Source organism: Notothenia coriiceps, unplaced genomic scaffold (assembly GCF_000735185.1).
Source record: "Notothenia coriiceps isolate Sejong01 unplaced genomic scaffold, NC01 NC01_scaffold00024668, whole genome shotgun sequence".
NCBI lineage: Eukaryota > Metazoa > Chordata > Actinopteri > Perciformes > Nototheniidae > Notothenia > Notothenia coriiceps.
The window spans coordinates 639,060-662,770 of record NW_011357369.1 but is presented as its reverse complement, the minus strand read 5'-3'; the positions used below and the strand labels follow the sequence as shown (position 1 = coordinate 662,770).

At 39.7% G+C, this 23,711-nt stretch overlaps 1 protein-coding gene across 2 annotated transcripts; it reads left to right on the top strand.

Moving 5' to 3' along the window:
- The first annotated feature begins 11,399 nt into the window (after positions 1 to 11,399).
- On the top strand, positions 11,400 to 14,831 carry LOC104955509 (3-oxo-5-beta-steroid 4-dehydrogenase-like). 2 transcript variants are annotated; one of them, XM_010782843.1, is made up of 9 exons: positions 11,400 to 11,492; positions 11,664 to 11,831; positions 11,917 to 12,033; positions 12,591 to 12,668; positions 12,877 to 12,999; positions 13,380 to 13,489; positions 14,239 to 14,404; positions 14,543 to 14,625; positions 14,789 to 14,831. In XM_010782843.1, exons 1-9 carry the CDS (start codon positions 11,400 to 11,402, stop codon positions 14,829 to 14,831), a joined length of 981 nt encoding a protein of 326 aa, XP_010781145.1. The 2 variants fall into 2 exon arrangements, with proteins under 2 accessions (XP_010781145.1, XP_010781146.1); XM_010782844.1 differs by lacking the exon at positions 12,877 to 12,999.
- Positions 14,832 to 23,711: the final 8,880 nt, after the last annotated feature.

The window sequence follows — 23,711 nt, the reverse complement described above, 5'->3', positions numbered from 1 at the left end:
GGAAGGACGAGGCAAGGAGGAAAAAAGGAGGGCTGTTGGTTCGGTTTTTTTGGTTTGCGGGACCAGAGAAAAAATTTTGTTCTTCAAGTTGGTATTCAAATTTTGAGAAAAGAATATTTTATGAGGAAGAAAGGAGACACCTTTTCTTTCCCTTTACAGGAAAAAGTTTTCAAAAAAAAAAAAAAATACTGGAAAAGTTGTTTTTTTTACGGAAAAAAAGGAGGAAGAAAAAATTGTAGGAACTTGTAGGGTGATTTTTACCAACAAAAAGGGGCAAATATCAAAACACCTCTTCAAAAAAAAAATAAAAATAAATTAAACGGAAATTAAGGTATTTATGTTGCTTTTTTCCTACATAAAAAAAAAAAAAAAAAAACAAAAAAAGACACTTCGATTTTTTTCATTTTCTTTTCTTTTGTAATATAGGATAATTGACGTTTTTTCCAATTTTGTTATTTTAAACATTTGTATTATTACAATTATGTTATGAATATTGAGCAAAATTAACCATGGAAAGGGAAAAGTGCATTACTATTTAACAAAAAAATGAAACAATACGATTTTTTGGTTAAAAATAAGTTTGTAATTAAATTGGTCTTTATTTTCTAACCCTTTTTAAGGTTTTTGGATCCCGTAGTTGGTTTTTTACCAAGGGGGTGTTTTACCGTTGGATTTTACATTAAAAGTGGAAATTTTGAACTTATTGTTACGGAAAGATCAAATAGGGAGTTTTTTCATTTTAATTACTTTAAATTAATTAACTTTATGTTTTAACACTTTTTTTTGGATTTACTTATTTGGAAAACCCATTTAAGGTTTTGTTTGTGAAAAAATAGGACCATTTCTTTGATACAAAAAATTTTACACTTCTTCGTAACGTTTGGTTCAACCGATTTAATTTATTTAGTTTCAAGGTTTTGTGCTTTTTTCGGTGGTTGGGACCTCAACAACAAAAAAAGACCGGTGGACTTTACTTTTATTAATTGGTAGGGCTAAAAACAATTTACGAGAAGAAAAATGGGTTTTTGGTGCCATAAAAAAGGTCGGTCGATTCTTTTTGGCATTTTCGTTAGTATTTTGACGAACGGGAGCGGTTTTTATTCTAATCAACTACCTTTGGTAAAATAAATTTTTTGAGGGTACAACAAAAAACAAAACCCCCCCTTTTTAAGGTTCCTAATATTCCTTTACTTTGTTACTGCCTTTGGCAGACACCCGTTTCTTTTTTGGTTCTTGTTATTCGGATTTTTGTGGCGAGTTCATTTTTGTTCACTTGTTTACTTCTCATTCTTCACTTGACCGAACTTCCTTTTAAAAAAGGTTTTTGGAAGTTTCAAAAAAAGGAAAGTTGATGTTGTGTTATTGTACCGTAAATTAGGTTTTACTATTGATACTTTATAAGGTTCTATAATTCTAAGGTTCATTTCCCGGGTCTATTGTGGCCGCAGTTGGGACTTCTCCAGCAGCGCTTGGCGCTTGGTTGCTTTGGACAACCGCAGGCCGGCTGAGAGTGGGGACGCATTAAACGGGGCTTGAAGCGGCGGTTTGACCTTTTTGTGCGTTTAGGTGGCTTCCGGCTCGTTGCTTTGCATTACTTGAGCCGGTGTTACGCGACTTTTCAACCGTTATTTGAGAGGAATTGGGTCGTTCCGCCGGCCCAAAAAAAATGAAGGTAGTTGTAAGTTTTTTCTCCGTTTGTTTTGGCCTTGTTGGCCTTTCTGCTTCTTTCTTCTTTGGTCTTGAGGCACTATTTATTTGTTTGTTGTTTATTCGGCAAAAAAAAAGAAAAGGTAAAAAGTGACGAGGGCAGGTACAACTTTTGTAACTTTCGCTTTTTTGGTCCTCGAAGATTATTTTGGGGCTTACTCCAACTTTTAATCGGCAGGCACCAAAAAAAAAAAAAAACCACAAAAAGGTTAGAAAAGGTAAAAATTTTTAGTAAAACAGAATTGGGAGAGGTGAAGGCAATTAGGCGAATAGACGTACCATTGGACCTTTTAAAGGCGATTTTTCGGACCTTGTCGGTTTTTAGTCACATAGGGGACGAACCAAGGGCTGACAGGCCACCACAAGGGGCTGCGGCGGTTCTTTTTTTCCGGCAGTCCAGCCGTTCTATTTCTTGGCTGCCACCGGCCGCGGTGTTGGTTGGAGGCTTATTCCCGCAGCGGGGTGCGAGGTACAAGCCGGGCTGAAAGGTAAATGACCGGCTAAAAGCCGCGGGCCACAATTAGGGACCGGAATTTATACATTTTTCGACTTTCCTTTAGAAAGGTGGATTACCAGGTAAGTTCTCCGGTTTGGCAGGGAACCAAAGGACAATCTTCTACAGGGGCGGAACTAAGGTTACACCGGGGGAACACAAGGAAACACTGAAAAAATTAAGAATTTACTAATTATTAGTTTATGGTATAAATAAACTAAAATAAGACTATACCCACGGTTTGACAAGTCTTTTGTTGTTTAAAAGGGTTGACCCCTTTTTTAGGTTTTTTTTATTAGCAAAAAACTTTAAAGACTAAGGACTTAAACTTAGTTACCTGGACACGGTTTGGTTTTTACATTCGTGGTTTTCGGTGAAAATTGACGACACTTTTATTAGAAGGGGGTGTTCGGGGGGGGAGTGATACTTCTCTGGAAAATGTATTGGTCTAAGTTGGAAAAACAGGTCCAAAAAAAAAAAAGGAGAAGAGAAGAGCAGGAACATTTAGGGGTGAGGGGAACCGGAGCTTTGGCCTGCGGATGAACCCATCGGGGACTTTGCTTGGTGGGGTCATTCCAAGTTCAGGTCTTTCCCTCACTGACTCTGCGAGAGCGGAGGAGCTGTCCATGGCTGAAGGGGCCTGCTCTTGACGGCCCCCAGCCCCTGCTGCGAGCCCCCCAGGGGCCCTGTAACACAAACCTGTTTCCAGCAGGAGTTCGGTGGGTGTGTATGGAACGAGGGCATGGCCTGGGTAAACGGAGGTCACGCCGGGGGTGGAAGAGTGAGGAGAGCCACCTTCGCCAATAAATATTTTCCTGACAGTTAGATGAAGGTTTGTTTTCAAAGCTCTCATCCATGTGTGTCTTTGTGAAGGCTCGTGTTACTATTCTCACTGGACGAAGCTCTGAAATGTGAAAATGAGAATGTGCGGTCAAACAGAGAAAACACTCTAGTCAGTGAAAGTAAGAATGAAGGAATGTGAGAGAAATTGAAAGCAGTTTATTTTTATGGTTCCATGAATGTACCATAAAAATCCCATTTAGCTCTTTTTGACTTCAGAACATGACTGGTAATAAGTAAACTTCTGGCACCAGCTGCATGTGCTAACCATACACACGGAGCGGAGGCTTATAAAGGATTTTGAAAAAGACAATTGAGAGACAATCTATCATTGGACACTCACAGACCAAACAGCAAGTCAGGGGTGGCCAACTAATCAGGCAGTTTGCACAGGCAGCACAGCATGGGGTCTTTGAGTGGATAAGTGGTCCCTCCCATAATGTCAAGAGTAAAGCTTGTACCAGGGGTTAGGGAGAGGTTGGAAGGGAGTTAATGAGATGACTGGTGGGGTGATCAGCAATGAGAGGTTTGAAGACCTATGACATGGCACAAGACACACATTGATAGAGACGGAATACTTTTTAGATTTATGAAGTGTTTGTTTATTGTCGATCTCGCCGGGTGGCCACGAGGAACGAACAAGTCAGATCCGACAGAAACAGTTAGAAGTGAGCGGTTTTCACTCAGGGCACTGCCATTTAATTTTGAAATGTTTTTTTAATGATATATTACTTCTTCACTTGTTGCCTCTCTCACAGCATAATTGCCATGTTAGACTACAAGCCTGGAATAGTAAATCATAGGCTAGAATGTGCACAGTACTAAAAACACAGTGAACCCATATTTCTGGCTACATGACCGAAATTGTGAAGGCTATGTTGAAATTGCCCATGATTCATTGGTTAAGGAATGTAATATCATCCAGGATAACATAAGGATGTCTGTCGCTTGATTGTTGCTTGAACACTAATACAAACCACTTCTATTCACAATTCAGTCTTTTTTCAAGATTTATGTTCATAATACTTAGTGAAAACCTCATGACCTGATAGTAAGGCATTAATAAATCCTTACCTGAATGATGGGCTGTCATTCTTGCATTTTTCATTGTAATAGGAATAGTTATAACTTAGTATACCACCTCCGCAATATTATGAATCTTGCATTACATTAAGTCTGGCCATCTGGCACACTCCTGGAAAAGTATTCGCTGCAACTGCAGTATGCAATGTGTTCCACAGAATAAAGAGACAGGATTTTATATATATAATACCTCAGAGACACAGTTATTCTCAAAGAAAGAAAAAACAATGTGTGATTTAATAAGAGACAGGGTGTGAGAAATGGAAAAAAAGTAAAAACTCTTTATTTACAGTTGATTGAGAGCTACTGCAAACAATATATGTTATTCCTATTTGAGACTTGTTATCAATAATAATAATAATACATTTGGATTTTGACCTAGGTAAAAGTAGAGAAGTACTTTGCGAAATAATGAACTTTATATACAAAGAAATAGTAAGTGTGCAGAATGATCCATGTTAATGTTGATCATTATTATTGACATATCAACTTTTAAGTAGTACTTATAGTTGGTTAAGACAAATCTACTAAATTTGGGTAGTTTAATCCGCAGTGTAATAATGCATCTTTAAAGGTGGGGTAGGTAATTTCGGAGAAACCAGCTCGAGTGCGCTAGAATTTGAAAATACACAACCGGAAAAAATCTGCCACTTTCTTACAGAGCCCCTCCTCCAACACACACGAACGCGCACATGACCAATGAGGGCACGAGATAAGTTTGTGCACAGATGGAAGACTGACAGGCAGGTAGGCCATCCAGTTACTTTAGCCGGGCCGGGTAAAATGATTGGTCGTTTTTTACAGCGCTACGGCTTCCACAGATGAAATCTTTTTATGGATTCAAAGCACTTAAGATATTTATTGCTATCGGGATGTTAAGAGCATTCCATGGAATATAACAAAAAGTGTATCTCGAGCCGGTTTCTCAAACTTACCTACAGTACCCCAGCTTTAACTGATCATGTGTTTTGTATGCAGCATCTTAAACTAAAAGTAGGACAATACTTCAACTGGTACTTATGTGATGTAGTACAGGGAGTGGATTAAGTTCAACAGTTCCCACTGAAATATTAAAGTATACGTACCGTGTAAAGCAGTGGTAAATGGAAACACTCAAGTAAGGCACAAGTTTTGTTTTATTTCCTCAAATTCCCAAGATAACATCTGAGTTAACCTTGTTGTTCTAAAAACTGCCACTTCTGTGTAAAGGAACATTTTGTTATCCACAAAAGGAGCTCATTCCACAGTCCTGATAAGGATGTTAGAGTGTCTGGTATTTAAAGACACTTTGTCTCCATTGGCAGGACAGCAGGACCTGTCTCTCCAAGATGCCAGCAGACAGTTTCTGTCTTGTTGACAACAGTGTGATAGAAATAGAGAGAGAAGGGAAAGCAGGAGGGGTTGTGAAAAAACACAGCATGAAGGGAGAGATTGAGAGAAGTTGAAAGGAGAGGGAGGGTAGGGAAGAGAGGTGAAGGAGGGTGCAGGGGGAACAGAGAGGGGATGAGGGGAGGAAGTGGGAGGAGGGGGTGGCTGTGCGTGAGTAGAGGACCTCCCCGTGAACTGTGCAGTCGCGAGCCGGGTCATTGGGGCGAGGTTGTCAGAGCGTGCCTGAAACAGTACACCCAGGGGTTCAGCCAGAGTTCACACACTCAGTGTGCAAGATCCATGTCCCTCAGTCAGCGCTCGCCAGCCGTACACCAGCATATACAGAGAAACACAGCAAAACTCACGTGTATCATTGCACACGCATGCACAAAGATCAAAAGCAACAACAAACAAACACAGATGCACTTGCGAAACCTACAGGATGTTTAAATTATAATCAATTATTTTAGCGTGGGCTGAGTGGGAATTCCAGCAGATGAGCAAACAGTCACGTGCACTCTACAAGCACGGTGACATATTGTTTTCCTATCAGTGCAAGCTAAGTTTATATTGGGGAGACGTATGCAAAGTAAATACGCAGAAGAAAAAGTGGAAAGGCTTGCAGATGAACCACAGAGTTGGTAACTTATGGTGTCCATAGCCAGCAACAACACCATCTACAGCACCAGTAACGTTGCAACACAGTGAGCAAGATTTTCTTTAATTCCAGTCAGTGTGGTTTAAATAGGAGAGGCCACTAAGCCAGAATCCCCTCTGTGTGACTGAGCTCTTTGTGGGAAAGCTGTCTGCTTTACTCCCATTGAAGACTGGTTGGCCCATTGTCAAACCCAGAGCTTGACCTGGTGTTGAACCCAATTGTCAAACTTGCAGTGTAGTGTGGGACCTTGGTGGGGGAGGAGAGGCTCCAGAGTGTGGTTTAGCTGACTGAAGCAAGTGTTTGTCATCTCTGAGTCCCTGAAAGAGTTCATAATGATCGCATATGCCTCAGCTAATGCATTAAAAGCTGTGAAAAGTGGAATTTCCCGTCAAAGCCTCTTTTCTACAAAACTAATGTGGTGATTTAGGCCTTGAATACAGTACGTTCTCACATTTCATCGAAGGCCCTCCAGTCATGTGGTGACCACCCCAATCTCTCTCCCAATTCTCTCGCTGGGGATAACTCAGTCTTGTGTGTCACATGAGGATTTGACAGACAGGCCCAGCTGTGGCAGTCAGGCGCCAGAGCACCACGCCCTCCGAGTCCAAGGCAGACAAGGCCCAAACCCTGAACAATTCAGTCTTTGTGGATCTACTGGAAACCATCAACTGCATCCAAATGACCGTAAGCTGTAGATACAAGCCAGATGTTGGAATTCCTCGGCTCAGTTCAATCTCAGTCCAGTCTGGCTCATCCAAGCCCGGCAGCAGAGCAGTGGCAGGAAAGGGGGCGGGTAGTTCTGATTGTTCTGTTATGTGAAACCCAGTCTAATCGAACGGGAGACGTGCAGTTCAGCATGTTCCTTTGCCATCTACGGTAGAACTGTCTAATCCGGAAATGTTGGTGAATTGCAGCTCTTATATCCGGGGCTTTGTGACAATTGAAAACAGGTTGCTTGTAGTTTTCATAATTTTAATAAAATCCTTACAATGTACCAAACCCAGTCATGTCTCATGAGGGCAGCTGTGTTACACAAAGTCTATGGATGATTTCTTCTTTTAGCCAAATTACCCCCAGATGCCCCCACCTAGATTGGTTATGGAATGAGTTAAAAGAGCATTACACATTTTTAAACTGCTTTGCCTCTCAAAGCTGCATGAATAAATAGCTGCTTGTCTGCGTCAGTTATTAACTTCTTCTGCAAAAAAAGAAATAACGCTCTAAACATGAGATTTGGTAGTTGAAGCCATGTGTAGCACTTTTTTTCCCCCAAAGTATTTCCATCCTCATTTCAAGAGAGGCTTATCACCTAATAAGGACCTCCATGGCACATGACATAATATCTTGTAAGGTCTTCAGTGGTCTCAAATCTGACATGCTGACAGTGATCTGTTTGGAGACTCATTTGTCCTTTTGCAGGCTAATTACAGCAGTCTGTGCTACCACCCCCCGCATTCCCAGCCAACCTTTCACCTCTGAGGTGTTGAGCAGGCAATTACTCTTCTTGGCTTCTGTGTGAAGGGTACAAACACAAACTATTCCTCTCCCTCTCCCATTTCTCTCTCTTTCTTTGTCCCACTGGAGTATTCAAAGCACTTTGACATCATACAAGTGCAATGTAAACACGCGCACCTATCTTTAGGTTCATTGTCATGTCATGTGTGGGAGGTTAGCTGATGTGTTTTTGCCTCCCAAAATCACTATGCTCTCCCTCACCTTTTACCTGAAGCGTGAGTAGAGGCTTTTGTGAAAGTATTTTGTCAAAAGATGTCTTAAAAAAAAACTTAAAATATGATATTAAAATGTGTACATTTAATCAATGTAGGCCTAAGAGTTTGTTTTATTTGGTAACCTGAATTGGCGATAGCACGCACTGCTCCTAGTACTAGACTCCTATTATTAGGATGGGTTAAAAGTAGAGAACAAATGTCACTGTGTGTGCTGTGTGCTCTGCATGTGTGACCATTGAAGAGGGTTTCGTCCCTCCCAATTCTATTCTTTTATTCTATTCGCAACCCGGTATCACGGCAAGACGTGAACATGTGATGATTTACCATGCTGGGAGACGTGAAGATGTCACAATTTCGTCCCTTCAAACGTTATACACACATGCATTTCCAAACATTTGGACTACCTATGTTGCAAATGTATTATCTTTTCAATTTACACACGGCATCTATTGCACGTCTGTCCGTTCCTGGGAGAGGGATCCCTCCTCTGTTGCTCTCCCTGAGGTTTCTCCCATTTTTCCCTTTAAACTGTGGGTTTTCTCTGGAAGTTTTTCCTTGTACGATGTGAGGGTCTAAGGACAGAGGGTGTCGTATTGTCATACTGATATTCTGTACAAACTATGAAGTCCACTGAGACAAATGTAACATTTGTGATATTGGGCTATATAAATAAACATTGATTGATTGATTGATTGACAGTTACACCGGTATTCGTTAACATGGCCAACCAAGTGAGGGAAAGTACCGGAAAATGCCAAGCAAATTGCTACGCCGACGTCGGTTGTTTTAGTTGTCAATATTACATATATAACGATTTTTTTTTAATAGTCACACCTCGATTTCGCCGATTTTCCTTTGTGCCCCAGCTGGTCTACACTCTTTAGCAGAAACAAAAAGGGTACCATTAATTATTAAATCAAAGTTTAATCCTGTGTTCGGATGTGGAATTAACGGACGAAGATGTTTGTGCCGATTGCACTTGGCCAGGGCAAGCAAGCTTCGGTTCAATGTGTCTAATTTAACAAACTCTTCAACTAGAACGAAGTTAATATTTAAAAACATTTTTACGAAGGCCTCAAACGAAATAACTTTTTTAAAAAATGTTCGCAGATTGGTAAAATTTTAAATGTGAAGGAATGGCGTGTATACAAAATCATCCGTCATAAAAGCATACCGGAAAACAGACGTAGGCAAGGTTCCCTCAGCTCTTGATTCGATGGTTTAGCCGCAATGCAACGTTGGAACATGGTCTTATGCGATGTGAAAATGAAAAAACGTTTTTTAAAAAAATACAAAATATACTTTAGAGGGCCAGTGTGCTTGCTTTTTCTTCCCTGAACAGTCATCATAACGCATTGTAAAAGGTTTCGGCTGCATTAAATATTAATATCTGTCAATTTATTAAGAGCACCTGAATGAGAAAAGACTTCTGGACACACACAGGCAAGACTGCTCCGCCAAAACTGAAAAACGTCGATGTGGATCATAAAATAATATCAGCCATTAAACAAGCATTTTACATTTTTCTTTTTCACAGCAATAACCTTCTCGCTTGCAGTATCACACTAATTCGGCTGAACTTTCTATATTATGATCCAAAATTGGTAATTATAGTAGTGTATNAGTCCCTGTCATTGCATGTCAGTCAATAGAGCTTCGACAAATGTGTCCAATTCAACTAAATGTTTTTTTTGAGTGAAGGTCAGAGCCAAATTATAGATTGTTTGCAATCTATAATTTGGCTCTGACCTTCACTCAAAAAAAACATTTAGTTGAATTGGACACATTTGTCGAAGCTCTATTGACTGACATGCAATGACAGGGACTTATGGAAGAATCTGAGAGGAATGAACTAGCGGCAGAGAAATAATCCTATTTAAAAGACAGCATTGTCATAAGAGGCCAACAAGAGTGACAAGGGTTTGTCACTTTGCTGAAGGATAGTTGTGACCAGCTATCCAGGCCAGTCTCTAAATACTTTCCAAGGATTAAAAATGCTGCTGCTGGAGTACTGACTGGAAGTATTGCTGATATCATGTCTATCATATCCTCTTAAAATACTCTGTCCAACAACATCAGTCTCATGAAGAAAGGTTTTTTAATGCTTATTCAAAATAGCAAAGAAACATGCATTCTTGTACTCGAGGGGACATTGACAGAGGATTACTCAAAAAGTACACAGTAAAAGTACTTCATAGTAGGCTACTTGTGGGAGTTGTTTCACTCGTACTGAGTCCAACAGTGTCAATCTCAAGAAGAACTAATGGCAGAAAAAATAATAACTAACTCGAGAGACGGCTGAGTCGACCGCAGTGCAGAATCGCTGCATAGTTTAAATCTCCTAACAATGTTGTCCATTTTAGACATAGGCTTATTATATTTACAGCCCGTAATAACATTCAATTTCTGGGCTCAATATGTGTCTTGGCTGTTTTCGCTAAATTCACCTCGTTTATAATATTATCACCGTTCCAAGCAAACTAGTGCTTTTGTTTTGAAATCACTTCCGTGAGTTTCACCCCGCCCCTCGCTCCAAGGACCATTTGACCATTTAGTAAGGTCAAAAGNGTTTTCGTTGTGATCGCTAAATTCCCCTTGTTTATAATAATCACCGTTCCAGATACTGTAGTGATTCAAGTGTGATTTTAGCAAACGAGTGCTTTTGTTTTGAAATCACTTCCGTGAGTTTGGCCCCGCCCCTCGCTCCAATGACCATTAGACCATTTAGTAAGGTCAAAAGCAAAAAGCAAAAAGGCCTCTCAGACGCTCTTCCGTTTACTTGTTTAATAAAGAAAAACAAATGGACGGTAGATACACGGATTGTGGTACTTTTGGCACCTCATCCATCTGACCTTAAAACCAAACATGTAGATATATCGGTAGGACCTTTACTGCACTACTGAAATGTTCATGTGTTCAGAAAATAAAGAATTTTAAACGTTTCCATTCTTTAAGGTTGATTAATAATACAGCCATGCTTATAGTCTATATGAGCAGTCTTGGGGAAAGTAAACACAAGAAATCCTTAAATTACATTTGTTTGTATATTAGCATTGTAATTGCAGCACACACCGCTATGAATGATTGGGTATGTTTTTTTAAATGTGTTATGCAATACTGCTGCACTTACCTGCATCGTAACCCCTCTGATCATCAATCAGTGTGTTAATATAACTGATTTATCTTTTGTTCTTTAATGTTATTTTTTGTATACTCCTTTATATGTTTTGAACCCCGATAATAACCACAAACAGCCATAGAAACAATTACAGCAAGCGTTTGTTAAAAAGCTGGATAACATTTACATTATAGCAGGGGTTAAAATGTTTGAATTAAGTCCAACATTATAGTCGTATTTGCATAGAGTTGTTTGGGTTTGACTCGGCAAAACCTCTCAGTATGAAGTTAATAACATAAGTAAAACGTCAGGGTTCAAAGTTCATGCTCTTTAATAAATAAATAACTTGGTATACATCCATGGTCCAGGCAGGCTAGATAACAGCACAGTGTATCCACACACATGGATCTGACAGCAGAACGCCACAGTGTCCCTCTCAGTGACGGGAACCATATCCCACTGCTGGGATTGGGCACCTATGGAGACCCTCGAACGGTAAGAAGGATTTGATATGCGTGTTTTTAGATCTGTTTTACTAATGACAGCTTCACCAAAAGGACTCTCTATCATGTTTAACAGAGAAATGTCAACACAAAGTGCAGCGCGAGTCAATCGAATAATGAGTCGGGTCAAATAATGTATTCATTTTATTTTGATTTACAATAGACACCCAGAGGCACAGCACTTGAGTGTGTCAAGCTGGCCATAGACGTGGGTTACAGGCACTTCGATGGAGCATTGGTGTATTTCAATGAGCATGAAGTTGGTCAAGCCATTAGAGAGAAGATTGCTGATGGAACCGTTCAAAGAAAGGACATATTTTACTGCGGGAAGGTAATAAGATGTGTCATTCTTCATTCTTCAGTGGTGTTAACTATATTTCAATCTTGTATAACTAGTTCCATGTTACTTTTCTCAGCTCTGGAATACATTTCATCCACCAGAGTTGGTGAGACCAGCTTTGGAGAGGACACTGAAAGCCTTAAAACTAGACTATGTGGATCTCTACATTGTTGAACTCCCTATGGCCTTCAAGGTACTCCATTTGATCTCAGTTCTTTTAACAACCAGCCCTTTAGTTTCTGAACATTGACCTAAGGTAGTCACACTGGTAGTGTTTAGTTTAGATAATGCTCTGATTTACTCTGTCAGGTTTGAAGAAGATAATATTGTAAAAGTATTTGAAATAAAAGATAATAGATCTAGAAAGTATGGCAACACACACAGCTGCATGCACAATCTAATGTTTATTTTTAGTTATATGCACTAGATAAGATACCGACACAATTGTATCAAACTGTTATATTTATGCATTGTAGCTGCATAACACGTGTCAAATGTGGCTCATGGTTAGTTTAAGGTTACAGAAAAGATAAGACAGCCATGTCGAGTATGTTTGCTCATGAACTCAAACTATCTGGCCCAGTTTATAGTTGGTATAAATCAGATATGTGTTGAGATGTGAACTTAACCAAAGCTGAAGCCAACCACCACACTCCAACATTGTACCGAATATGCACAAATATAGACCAAAGCACTATTATTTATGAATTGTGTGTTAATGCAAAATAATGAATTTTGCTTAAATATTAGCCTGGAAAAGAGTTCTATCCAGAAGACCGGGATGGAAAACACATCTACCACCACACAGACCTCTGTGCAACATGGGAGGTGAGTTCCATTCAATTCCCAATTTCTAAAATGCTTTAACATCCTGCATTGAAATGTCTGGATATGGTAGTTTCATGACAAGCCAAGATTCATTCAAAGATCTGTTTTTTCTGCTCAGCTGTGCTTCATATGCGACTCAACTCTCTCAGTACGTCTGTGAAGATAATCACTATCAATCAGAGGATGTAAATCTTTTTCTCCTCAACAGGCTTTAGAGGCTTGCAAAGACGCAGGGCTGGTGAAATCTCTGGGAGTCTCCAACTTCAACCGCAGACAGCTGGAGCTGCTGCTCAACAAACCTGGCCTCAAACACAGACCTGTATCAAACCAGGTGACCCCCACTGACATCACAGAAAGCATAGTATTACAGTAGTAAATCAGTATGTATTAAAGACCATAAGCAAGAGGGAAGATATATATATTTTAGATATATGCGAAAGATCCCACATTGGACCAAGTGTAAGTAGCTGGTAGAGCTGTGTGTTTTCTTTGGGTTACTTGTATGGTTTGTTTTGAACTCAACAAACCTAGATCTTGTCACAATAGTCAAAGACTATATCATAATTCATATTTCTTTAGCTTTATGGTGTTAAAATGAGTTAATATTTCCCCTCTATGCCCACTATTATTCTGGCTTGTAGCGCAAAGGGTGCTGAAGTAATGTAACAGTTTTCTTCCTAAATTATATATTTTCTTCTCACTTACCTGTAGGTTGAATGCCATCCATATTTCACACAGCCCAAGCTTCTGGAGTACTGTCGTCAGAATGACATAGTGATTGTTGGCTACTGCCCAATTGGCTCCTCCAGAGATGCCTCCTGGTAAGAGATATGCACTTTTCACTGAAAGCTGGTGTTTTGTCATGTGTTGTTCCTTCTGGTACTGTATTCATATATGGATAACCTTTGAGTTCAACAACACAATCGTAAAATGTTAAAATGTTAAAGTGGACCTATCATGCTATATTTGAATAATATAGTGCAGGACCATACCTATATAAGGCATATTTATACTTTTTATTTTTCAAAATACCAAACAGATTATGCATTTTAGCCATTCCTCATTTCTCTCAATTTAACACTGTCTTTGCATGGGCTGATTCTGTGAGAACAGCACCATCTACAGGCCTGGCATATGTACTACAGCGTCTCCAGCGCTTTCCAACGGCAATGTCCGTGGCTGTCTCCTCCTGATTGGTGGAGTTGGCCCAATAGCCGTAGCGCCACTTCTGTGACGTCATAGAAATGTTCAAATCTGGATCAGTCTGTCTTGCAGCCCCTTTTTAAGAGATTTGGGTATGGAGGAAAATAGAGAGGGTTGTGTTTTCTGACACTTGGTGAGTTCCCTGGAACACCGGGGACACATATTCATTTATAAAAGACGTACAAAAGTGCATTTTGCACGATAGGTCACCTTTAATATAGAACAAAACATCTCTGCCACGCGTCAGCATCGTTTAAACCAACAATATTATTTCTGTCACCAAACCATTAACACAGCGATGCGACACCTAAACACTTTGATAAAGTACTCTCTCCTGCTTTTGTATTTTCCTCCTTCTCTGGTTTAGGGTGAATGTGAAATGTCCTCCTCTGCTGGAGGACGAGCTGCTTGTATCCATTGGGAAAAAATACAAGAAGAGCACGGCTCAGGTGGCTCTGCGCTTCAACGCCCAGAGAGGAGTGGTCGTGATCCCCAAGAGCTTCAGCCCCGAGAGGATCAAACACAACTTCCAGGTGGGTTTACATAAATACCTTTTCATATATACATATTTATTCGTTTTTGTCAGCACAACAAGTTATTATATTTATTTTAGATAGTAATCTTAAATGTATTTATATTATTTCAGTAAATAAAATCATTTATTGTTCTAGATATTTGACTTTTCACTCACTGCGGAGGAAATGAAAGCCATTGAGGCGCTGAACAAAAATATCCGCTTTGTGGAGCTGCTGATGTAAGTATAAGCTTTAAAAGAAGTATATATTTAAGTGCGAGTTGAACCTAAAACTCTAACTATATTATATATTGTGTTTTTCTGTCTAAATACTGTTTTCAAAAGGACAAACAAGTCCACATCATTATGCTCGGAAAGCAACTTTTTCGTTGTTTCAACACAGGTGGAGCGACCATCCAGAGTACCCATTTCATGATGATTATTAATATGATGAATGACTCTTTATAAAACAAAGTATTGATTGACTGATTTTGATTTTCAGCATCTTTATTTCACCATTAAAGTATGGTACATGTCAACAGTGAACACTAGAGGGCTCTAGCTAACAGTAAATGAAAAGCACAACATACTCTAGGATAACATTTAGCTCAGATGTTTGATGACGTCAAGTTGTCTCATGCAGAATTTGCTTAGGATTTACATAATATAAAAACCAAAAAACATGTATTGTCACTTACAGCTGAATTGAAATAGACGCAGCGTCTGCTTTAAATAAGGTTTGGTTAAAAAATAAGACTGTGTGGAAAGAATGTTGATGCACTGGTTTGCTGAAATATTGATAGAGGTTTGTCTTTACAACAGTTGGCTACAAATGGCCGAATGATCACTATACCAGTTTACAGGAACATTTAAAAACAATCCAGGTAATGCTGTGTTAGAGCAAACAACACAGATATAGAACAGGTAGTTATGTTAGTCAAAGAGTAGAGAAAGTAGAAAGAAAGCTATTTACTGTAGGGGAACAAAGATGTCAGCTGTGCCGAATCTCCAAAGATAAAGAACATCAGTAGTTGTAACAAATTCAAATCTGTTTGTTTTGTTGTGCAATGTGACAGCGAATGATCATTGATTTCTTAGATATAGTGTAACTGGAAAGGGGAAACATTTGTGAATATTGAGGATTGTGCAGGATGGATTCCAATTGGTTTTAGTATTATACTTTCAAAATGACTAAACAATTAAATAAGAGAGTAAAATTAGACAAAAGGCCCATGCCAGTTCATATTTATGGACGCATGATATACATTCTCAAAATAAACATCCTCTAAAGGAAGAACATTTACTGGGCGTAGCATTCTCATTTGTTTGAGCCGCAGTTTCTCTTTAAAGTCTTCCAGATGCAATAAGCAAATATTTAAATTGAAGGCTCCATTGTTGCACTGTTTAAGCTAAATCTAACCATAACACCCTGTCAAGAAGGTTCAGTTCAAATAACCTAGAGTCCAAACTGTTTGCAAAAATGTGATGTTATTAATGGGGGTTGCAGGTATTTACTTTTTAAGTGTCTGGAGTTTAAAACCTGTGTTGTCCTGCTGTCCAAACACTTTAGCCCCGGAGGAATTTAGGTTAAAGAATGTTGCTGAAAGACATCTGTGTGGTAACGAAGCAGAGGGGTGGGTGTTGTTTATTTTCATCCTATCCACCATTCTAAAACATCTATTCTACTTAGAAAGATAAACCTCATACTATACAAAGATTGAACAGAATGATGAACTGAGGGTGTCAACATTGAGAAGACTGTAAAAACTGACATTCTCTCACTGACCTGTATTAGGTTAGTGATTATCATGATTAGTTTAAGGTTACAGAAAAGATAAGCCATGTCGAGTATGTTTGTTTTTAATTTCGACAAACTGAAATAAAAGATGAGAAAATTGATACTTATGTATGCAGAAGAAGTAAGAATAAATATAGAAGAGCCATAACTAAATGAATGCATCTTGTTAAAAATAATTATTCACCATGTTTATGACTCCTATGCATTAAACAGAATCTTTTTAATGTTTAATTATATTAAGATTTTTTGAAGACTACACACACCAGAACAAAGAATCGTGCAAAATATAATAGCAGCTTAACCATTTTTGGGTAGTGTTATATGAATGTGTTTATTGATTCTTCTTGTGCATAAGTAAAAACAGCAACCCGTCTGCCGGTGTTCTTCTTTAAAAGCACACTGTGGCCGTTTCTCAATCTCGAGGATGCAGGCTTGGTAGTCGCGTACTTCCAAGTCACTTCCTTCAGAAACGAAGCAAGTATGCTTCCAAGCCACGGCTTCGGAAAACGAAGAAGAATGGAACAGGCTAACAAGTGTGCCACTCTCNGTCCATTGAGGAAAGGGAGGACCATCCTCCCTAAAATTTCAGAGAAAAATAAACTTAGAAGAGAACAATAAATACACCTCAATTTAAAAGATAAGTCTGTTAAAATACAGATAATAGCCCTGGCTTTTAACATGGGACTGAAATGGGGCAAGAGAGGACGAGCCTCCCTTTGGGTGGGTCTAGCCAGAGGCTCTGGATTGGGCGCCTATATGTTCAGTGAACCAATCAGCGGATCTGACTGCGCATCAGAGTGTTGATGGGGAGGGTTATCAGCGATAGCAGAGTTTTTTCTGAACCGGGGAAAAGGGGCGCTGCGCCCTCTTACCAAAATAAATTCCTTGAATTAGGCTTTGATTATGTTCTGGCCCACCATCTTGTGGCTCAGAAAAAAATTGGCCCACGGCCAAACTTACTTGCCTACCCCTGCTGTACACCATACTCGTAGTTTAAGAGGTTCTTGTAAGTGGATTATACACCCTTTATGAATTTGTGTTACATGTTTTATTTTGAAATACGTTTTTTCTCGTTGTGTCTTGCCCTGTTTTACTTCCTGTGTTTTCTAGCCTGTTTCTGATTATGTTCACTTGTTGCCCCTGTGGGTGTTTCTTAATGTCGAGGATGCTTCCTTGGTAGGACATGTCCCTCCGAGTCAGGTCTTTCAGAGGCTAGGCAAGAATCCTTCCTTACATTCGGAGAACGAAGAATGGAATAGGCTAGCAAGTGTGCAGGTGTGCGTCGTATGAGAGGCCCCCGCCTTACATTTTCCGCCAAATATTTTGGAAATTGGTCCGTGCGCAAAGCATTGTGGGGATTTTAAGACCGCGGAGGATACACTTGTGAATCCTCGAAATTTCCCCTAAACCAAGGACACGGCCTCGGTGGAATTCCAAGTATGCTGGACATCGGAACGGTCCTGCTGCGCCACTTGATGTCGTAGCATCCTTGAAATATTGGCTTGGAAGCCAGTATCCTTGAGATTGAGAAACAGCCGCAAAGTAGAGGGGAGAGAGGAGTCGAGGTGGGATATTGAGATGAACCTCCTGTGTTTCACTTCCCCGCCCCAGCTGTGTCTTGTCTTGGTGATTATTATTGTGTATATTTAGGCCTATCTTCCCTGTTCTCTGTCAGATTGTCGTCATTATTTCCTTGATTTGGTTCCTGGTTTCGTGTCTGTATTATTCTGCATTTCCCTTGTTTGCCCCACCAGTTTATTTGATCTGAAACATCTTTGATTTAATTTAAGTTTGCCTTTTGTTTATACTTTTATACCCTTTATTTCTGCATTTAGGTCCTGATTCCCTTGCCCCATGAGAACCCTAAATCCAGGCCAGCTGTTTTTCTGTTTCTCGACTTAAAGGGGAAATACTACAGGTGAATTTGGTTAAAAAAGAAAAAAAAAGTAATACATATAACCATTAAACTTCCTGAGGTTAATTACTTACATTAAGACTATGTTTTGGTTTTAAAGTTTTCTGAAATGTCATGTCTGACTAAATGGCTGCTATAATGTTTTTAGAAATGTTCCCTTTCCAGTAGTGTTAAATAGGTTTGTTTTGCATAGTCTGCAAAGGCTAAAACCCCAAATTCCCTCTAAACATTTTATAAAGCCAGGTTCATATGCTGTTTAAATATGACCGACAAATATTTTTCACAGGGAATCCTTGATACCTTTTTGTATCAGTCCATGAATCAGAAAGTACTATCAACAGCCATAGACCATTCTGTTTTCATCATGTTTTTTTGGAACAAAATATTAAAAATAAATCAAGCTTTAAATTATATATGAAAAAAGCCCTTTGTAAAGACAGACTTCAGGTTACAAAAAGAAAGTTAGTAAAATAAACACCTAAATATGTATTTTGGATGGGCATATTTTCCCAAAAACAACAACTATTCCTCTAGAATTACTCATCTATTTTATTTCCAATCATCACATCCTAACCAGATTTTCTTAAAGGTCACCTATCATGCTATTTTTAGGCAATAACATAGGTCTCAGACATATAAATATATATAAAAAACATGTATATGTAGTGTTTTGCTCAAAATACCAAACAGATCACCCATTCTAGACATGCCTCATAACCCCCTATTTAACTTCCTGTTTCAAAAGTGCTGATTTTATGTATAAAGCTTAAAAAAAAATTGAAATGATAAAAAAAGAGGGGACGGAGCTTATGCCTGCTCATGCGGGACCCAGCAGATACTCTCTAAAATAAATGCTGCTGTGATGAAACGCCATATCATGGATTATCAAGGATTATTTCTGAAACAGTATGGAGCTTGTTATGGCAATTATGGTACTAAAGCTTAATAAAGTGTAATCCTAATGAAATATAACTACTGCATCCTGGAAATGGTATATCAATGTAAGTGTGATAACAGAGGTGTCTGCTTGCAAGCATTAAAAGAAGATCTCAAAATACTTTATATCGATATTGTGTTCCTTTGCATATTTGCCTAACTCATCTTTTACTCTAATACCGCAGTTTTAAGTTGCTACGACAAGCTCAAAGGCTTTCTCTCTTGCCGGTTATACCACAAGGTCAGTTCCTTTTTATTTCCTGCTTCTTCACACACATGCTCTCTCCAGTACAGGTTAGCTTTGAGTGTTAACGATGCTAATGTAAACATCGACCATATTACGTCCAAAACAGTCGGGCATTGTTTCTGATAGCAACGTTTCTAATAGTGCTGTGTGTCCGCCGCCGATATGACGTCATATCGGCCACAAATCTGGATCAGCTCCGTTGTACCCCCGTTTTTAGAGATTTGGATACAGAGGAAAAGAGAGAGGGTTTTATTTTCTGACGCTGCGTGAGTTCCCTGACACACCGGGGACACATATTTATGTATAAAATACATCAAAAGTGCATTTTGCATGATCGGTCCCCTTTAAATAAATGCCTGCTAGAATGCAAACGCATTAATTCTTAGACTTTATGCTGTCAAATATTTGCGTGACNGAAAATGAATATATACATTGTATGTATATTTGACTATGTATTATTTATTATATACAAATATATATATATCATATGAATATATGACATGGACAGTGCATTCAATCATAAGCTCGTCACTTCTCAATAAAGAGAAAACATCAAACTCGTCCTGACTTTAACTGAAGAGTGATTCTCGGCCTGTAATTTTTTCATGAGATTACAGCGTTGAAAAATGTCAAGCATTGATCTCCAAGTGGTATGAAACTGTTTTGGCTATGGTGCAATTAAAAATAACTAACTATTATATACTCTCCACCTGAGGTTTCGTGTCTCTTTGTGCAGGATGTAGAGCTGCGATTGGTCCTGAACTTAAATGAAGAGCAACAACTCTGTCCCTTCTTGTACCAAAGCCACGGAGACAGGACAAAATTTTTTGGCACTTGGATTTCTTCCCCTTGTGTCTGGTGAATGTCTTTGCCTTCTCAGAAACAAATATTGAGTCCTTTGCAGCTGTGGTCTTTCTGTCTGTTTGCATGTTTAACAAAAACCGGGGTTGATTTGGATTCAGCGCCTTGATTGGCATCTCTAGGCATGCACTTCGCGCCTGAGCGAAACGCCGCCATTTTTCCAAAATGACGTCTCCAATGGCGGCTAGGTTTTGGACGGGCAGAAAAAAAAAAAGCCCCCATCTGCACGCTCTCATCTTTTCAAAAGCCGTTATTCTCCCACAATCCCACCATGACGGGCCTCCTTTCCTGGCAGCCCTGCCCTAAAAAAATGTATGGATTCGGGGGAGTGGCATCAGAGAGCGGGTCCTGGAAGCCAGCCGCTTTTTGGGGAGGCGGGACAAGGTAGATCTCACACCTAGAAAGGCTGTTGGCAGAGGCTGATTTACTTATCAGCCGTGGGCGTCACTTTACACTTTTGTCCTCACTCAGAGTGCAGATTATAATAAACTAAAAGTGAAGAGAACTGATATGGTTTTCGGGTAGAAATGTGAATTGGTAATCGAGTGGTGGGTCAGAGCCGCAGACGATATACAAAACAGTAAGCTGATATCACGTTGTATGACCATCGAGTATCAGGCGTAAACCTCCATGTTACTTCTTGACGAGGTTGACGGCAAGAGAGAGACATCAACTCATCATCATCCTTTATTAATTCCAAATACAAGAGAAAGACATCCAGTCTTAAATCATGTAGCATTCCTTCTGTATGATCTATGCTGCATATTTGTCTTACTTCACATGCACAGTATAGAATCTCAATTAGTAACAGGCTACCAGCTGAGATTCAAACGAAAGAAAAAATAATCCTCACTTCAATACTCTAATCTCTCATATTAATTCGTAAAGAGTACTCGCTTTTTTTTTTTTTGCAGTCCCTCCTGTCTGAAACCAGAGCCCAGGCTGCTCTGATTGGTCAAGCCGGCTTAGAGATGCTCCGCCCCTTAGCCGTTCAGCGTACAAGGTGGTTGAGAGCTAGGCCAATAGGAGCGCAGTGTTACAGAGGTGATGTCACTATGTTATGGAAGTAAAACAAAGGAGCCAATGAAGGCGTTTCAGTCGTGGGGTGGCTGGGGCCGTGTGGGAGAAGAAACTCTCATCTGGAGGGGACAAAGGATTGTATCCTTTGCAGACCCTACCACTGGCACTAAACTTATGGGAACACACACTACGGCAAAGTGAAACCCCCCAAAAGGCTAAAATAGGCATCCTTAAGTTCAGTATCTAACGTTTTTTACTTAATGCCTTCAGACTCTAGCAGCACAACTTTAAAGTGAGCCTAATATCCGCAAAATGCATCTCTTGTAACGGTCTTTTTATACATGCAACAGGCTGCTGTGTCCGGTGTTCCAGGCGAAGCTCACCAACAGCTGTCCAGAAAACACACCCAACCCTACTTCGTATTTTCCTCCATACCCAAATCTCTTTAAAAGGGGCCTGCAACGGACGGATACCAGAACTGAATCCAGATTTTGAAACACTTCTATGCACCATGCCTCCGAAATGCGGTACGGCTATTCGGCCCTACACCAAAAATCAGGAGGGGACAGCCACGGACATTGCGTTGAAGCCCGCGCGAGACGTGTGTACATTATGCCAGGCTGTAGCATGGGTGCTTGTTCTCACAGGAATCAGCCCCATGCAAGACAGCGCCGGTTAATGCAGCCGAAATGAGGAATGGCCTAAAATGGCATGATCTGTTGGTATTGAAAAATAAAAAGTATAAATAGCCCTTTTTTTTCAAGTATACAGATGCAAGAAAAAGTAGGAACCCTTGCGAACTACCTGGATTTCTGCATAAAAAAGTGTCATAAAATTGTGTTCTGCATCTCATTGTAAGTTCACAACATAGCAAACACAGTCTGCTTAAGCCTAAAACCCACAAACATTATATGTTTTCATGTTTTTATTGAAAACACCATGTAACATCACAGTGCAGGGGAAAAAGTATGGCAAACCCTTGGCATTTAATAACTGGTTGTACCCTCCTTTGGCAGCAAATACCTCACAAACGTTTCCTATTAGTTGCCATAGTCCAGCACCTGCCACACGTCAGGGGAATTTTGCGACCAGTCATCTTTACAAAATGTTTCAGTTAGATATTCTGGGCAGTCTGCGTGGTGAATCGCCTCTCTTGAGGGCGCTCATGCACAGCATCTCAATTGGTTGAGGTCAGGACTCTGACTGCCGGCCACCAGAAGGCCTTATTTCTTCTGTTGAAGCCATTCTGTTGTTGATTTACTTCTGTGCTTTGGGTCGTTGTCCTGTTGCATCACCCATCTTCTGTTGAGCTTCAATTGGTGGACAGATGGCCTTAAGTTCTCCAGCAAAATGTCTTGATAAACTTGAGAATTCATTTTTCCGTCGATGATGGCAATCTGTCCAGGCCCTGAGGCAGCAAAGCAGCCCCAAACCATGATGCTCCCTCCACCATACTTCACAGTTGGGATGAGGTTTTGATGTTGGTGTGCTGTGCCTTTTTTTCTCCACACATAGCGTTGTGTGTTCCTTCCAAACAACTCAACTTTGGTTTCAGGTGCTCTTTTGCAAACGTCAAACGTGCAGCAATGTTTTTTCTGGACAGCAGTGGCTTCCTCCATTTTATGAACAACTTATGCAGAAATCCAGGTAATTCCAAAGGGTTCACATACTTTTTCTTGCAACTGTAGGTATGGTCCTACACTATATTATTCAAATATAGCATGATAGGTCCACTTTAAGTATTTTTTGTGTGATCAGTAACTCACTTGCCTTATTTGCTTGCTATTTTACTAGCTCACTTATTTCTAACATTCTAACTTAACCAGTTAAACTTACTTTCTTTCTTGCATATTTATTTACTTTTAAACTTCCTAAGTAACTCACATACTTTCTAACTCACTTGCGTACTTACTTGCTTGTTTACTTTACTTACTCATTGACTTAAGTATGTACATACTAACTTGCTTGCTTCCTTGCTTACTTACTTACTGAGTTACATACTGAATTGCTTACTTAGTTACAAATGATCCATCAAAAACTGAATCTGCAGATTGAAAATGATCATTAGTTGCAGCCATAATGATGTGAGATCAATAAGCCAATACAAATAATCATGAGCTTGAGTTAATGCAGAGAAAGAAGTCTTTTTCTATCAGTTAAAATTGACCCGTGCAGGTTTCTGCTTTATCTGGGACAGAGTTTGGGGAGGCGATTCTCGAATGTTTCCAAAAGAAGTAAACACGGCAGCTTTTCTGAACACAGTGTTCTTCTTCTTCTGGTCAGAAAGCTCCTGAGGGCTGTTCTCATCCTCCTCAGCTCTCAAAGTTGTTTATATCTCTCTGCAAATCTCTCTTTGTATGCCTCCCTCTGTGAAACCACACAGGCAGCGTTTTTCAACCTGCTGTGAATTCTCCAACCCACCTCTCTCTCTGTGCTCTGTACGCATGATTCATAAAAGTACGGAGCTTCGCCTCATCTGGATTTTATGCTGCAGATTTTATTTACTGTGTAATACAAAAAACAGTTAAACGTGTAAATTGCTCAGTGTT

What these genes read in the sequence shown, in the direction of transcription:
- LOC104955509 (XM_010782843.1), top strand. Translation starts at nt 11,400, where the DNA reads ATGGATCTGACAGCAGAACGCCACAGTGTCCCTCTCAGTGACGGGAAC. An exon ending in AACTCCCTATGGCCTTCAAG is followed by an intron (nt 12,034 to 12,590) that starts GTACTCCATTTG and finishes CTTAAATATTAG; the next exon opens with CCTGGAAAAGAGTTCTATCC. An exon ending in CGCTTTGTGGAGCTGCTGAT is followed by an intron (nt 14,626 to 14,788) that starts GTAAGTATAAGC and finishes GTTTCAACACAG; the next exon opens with GTGGAGCGACCATCCAGAGT.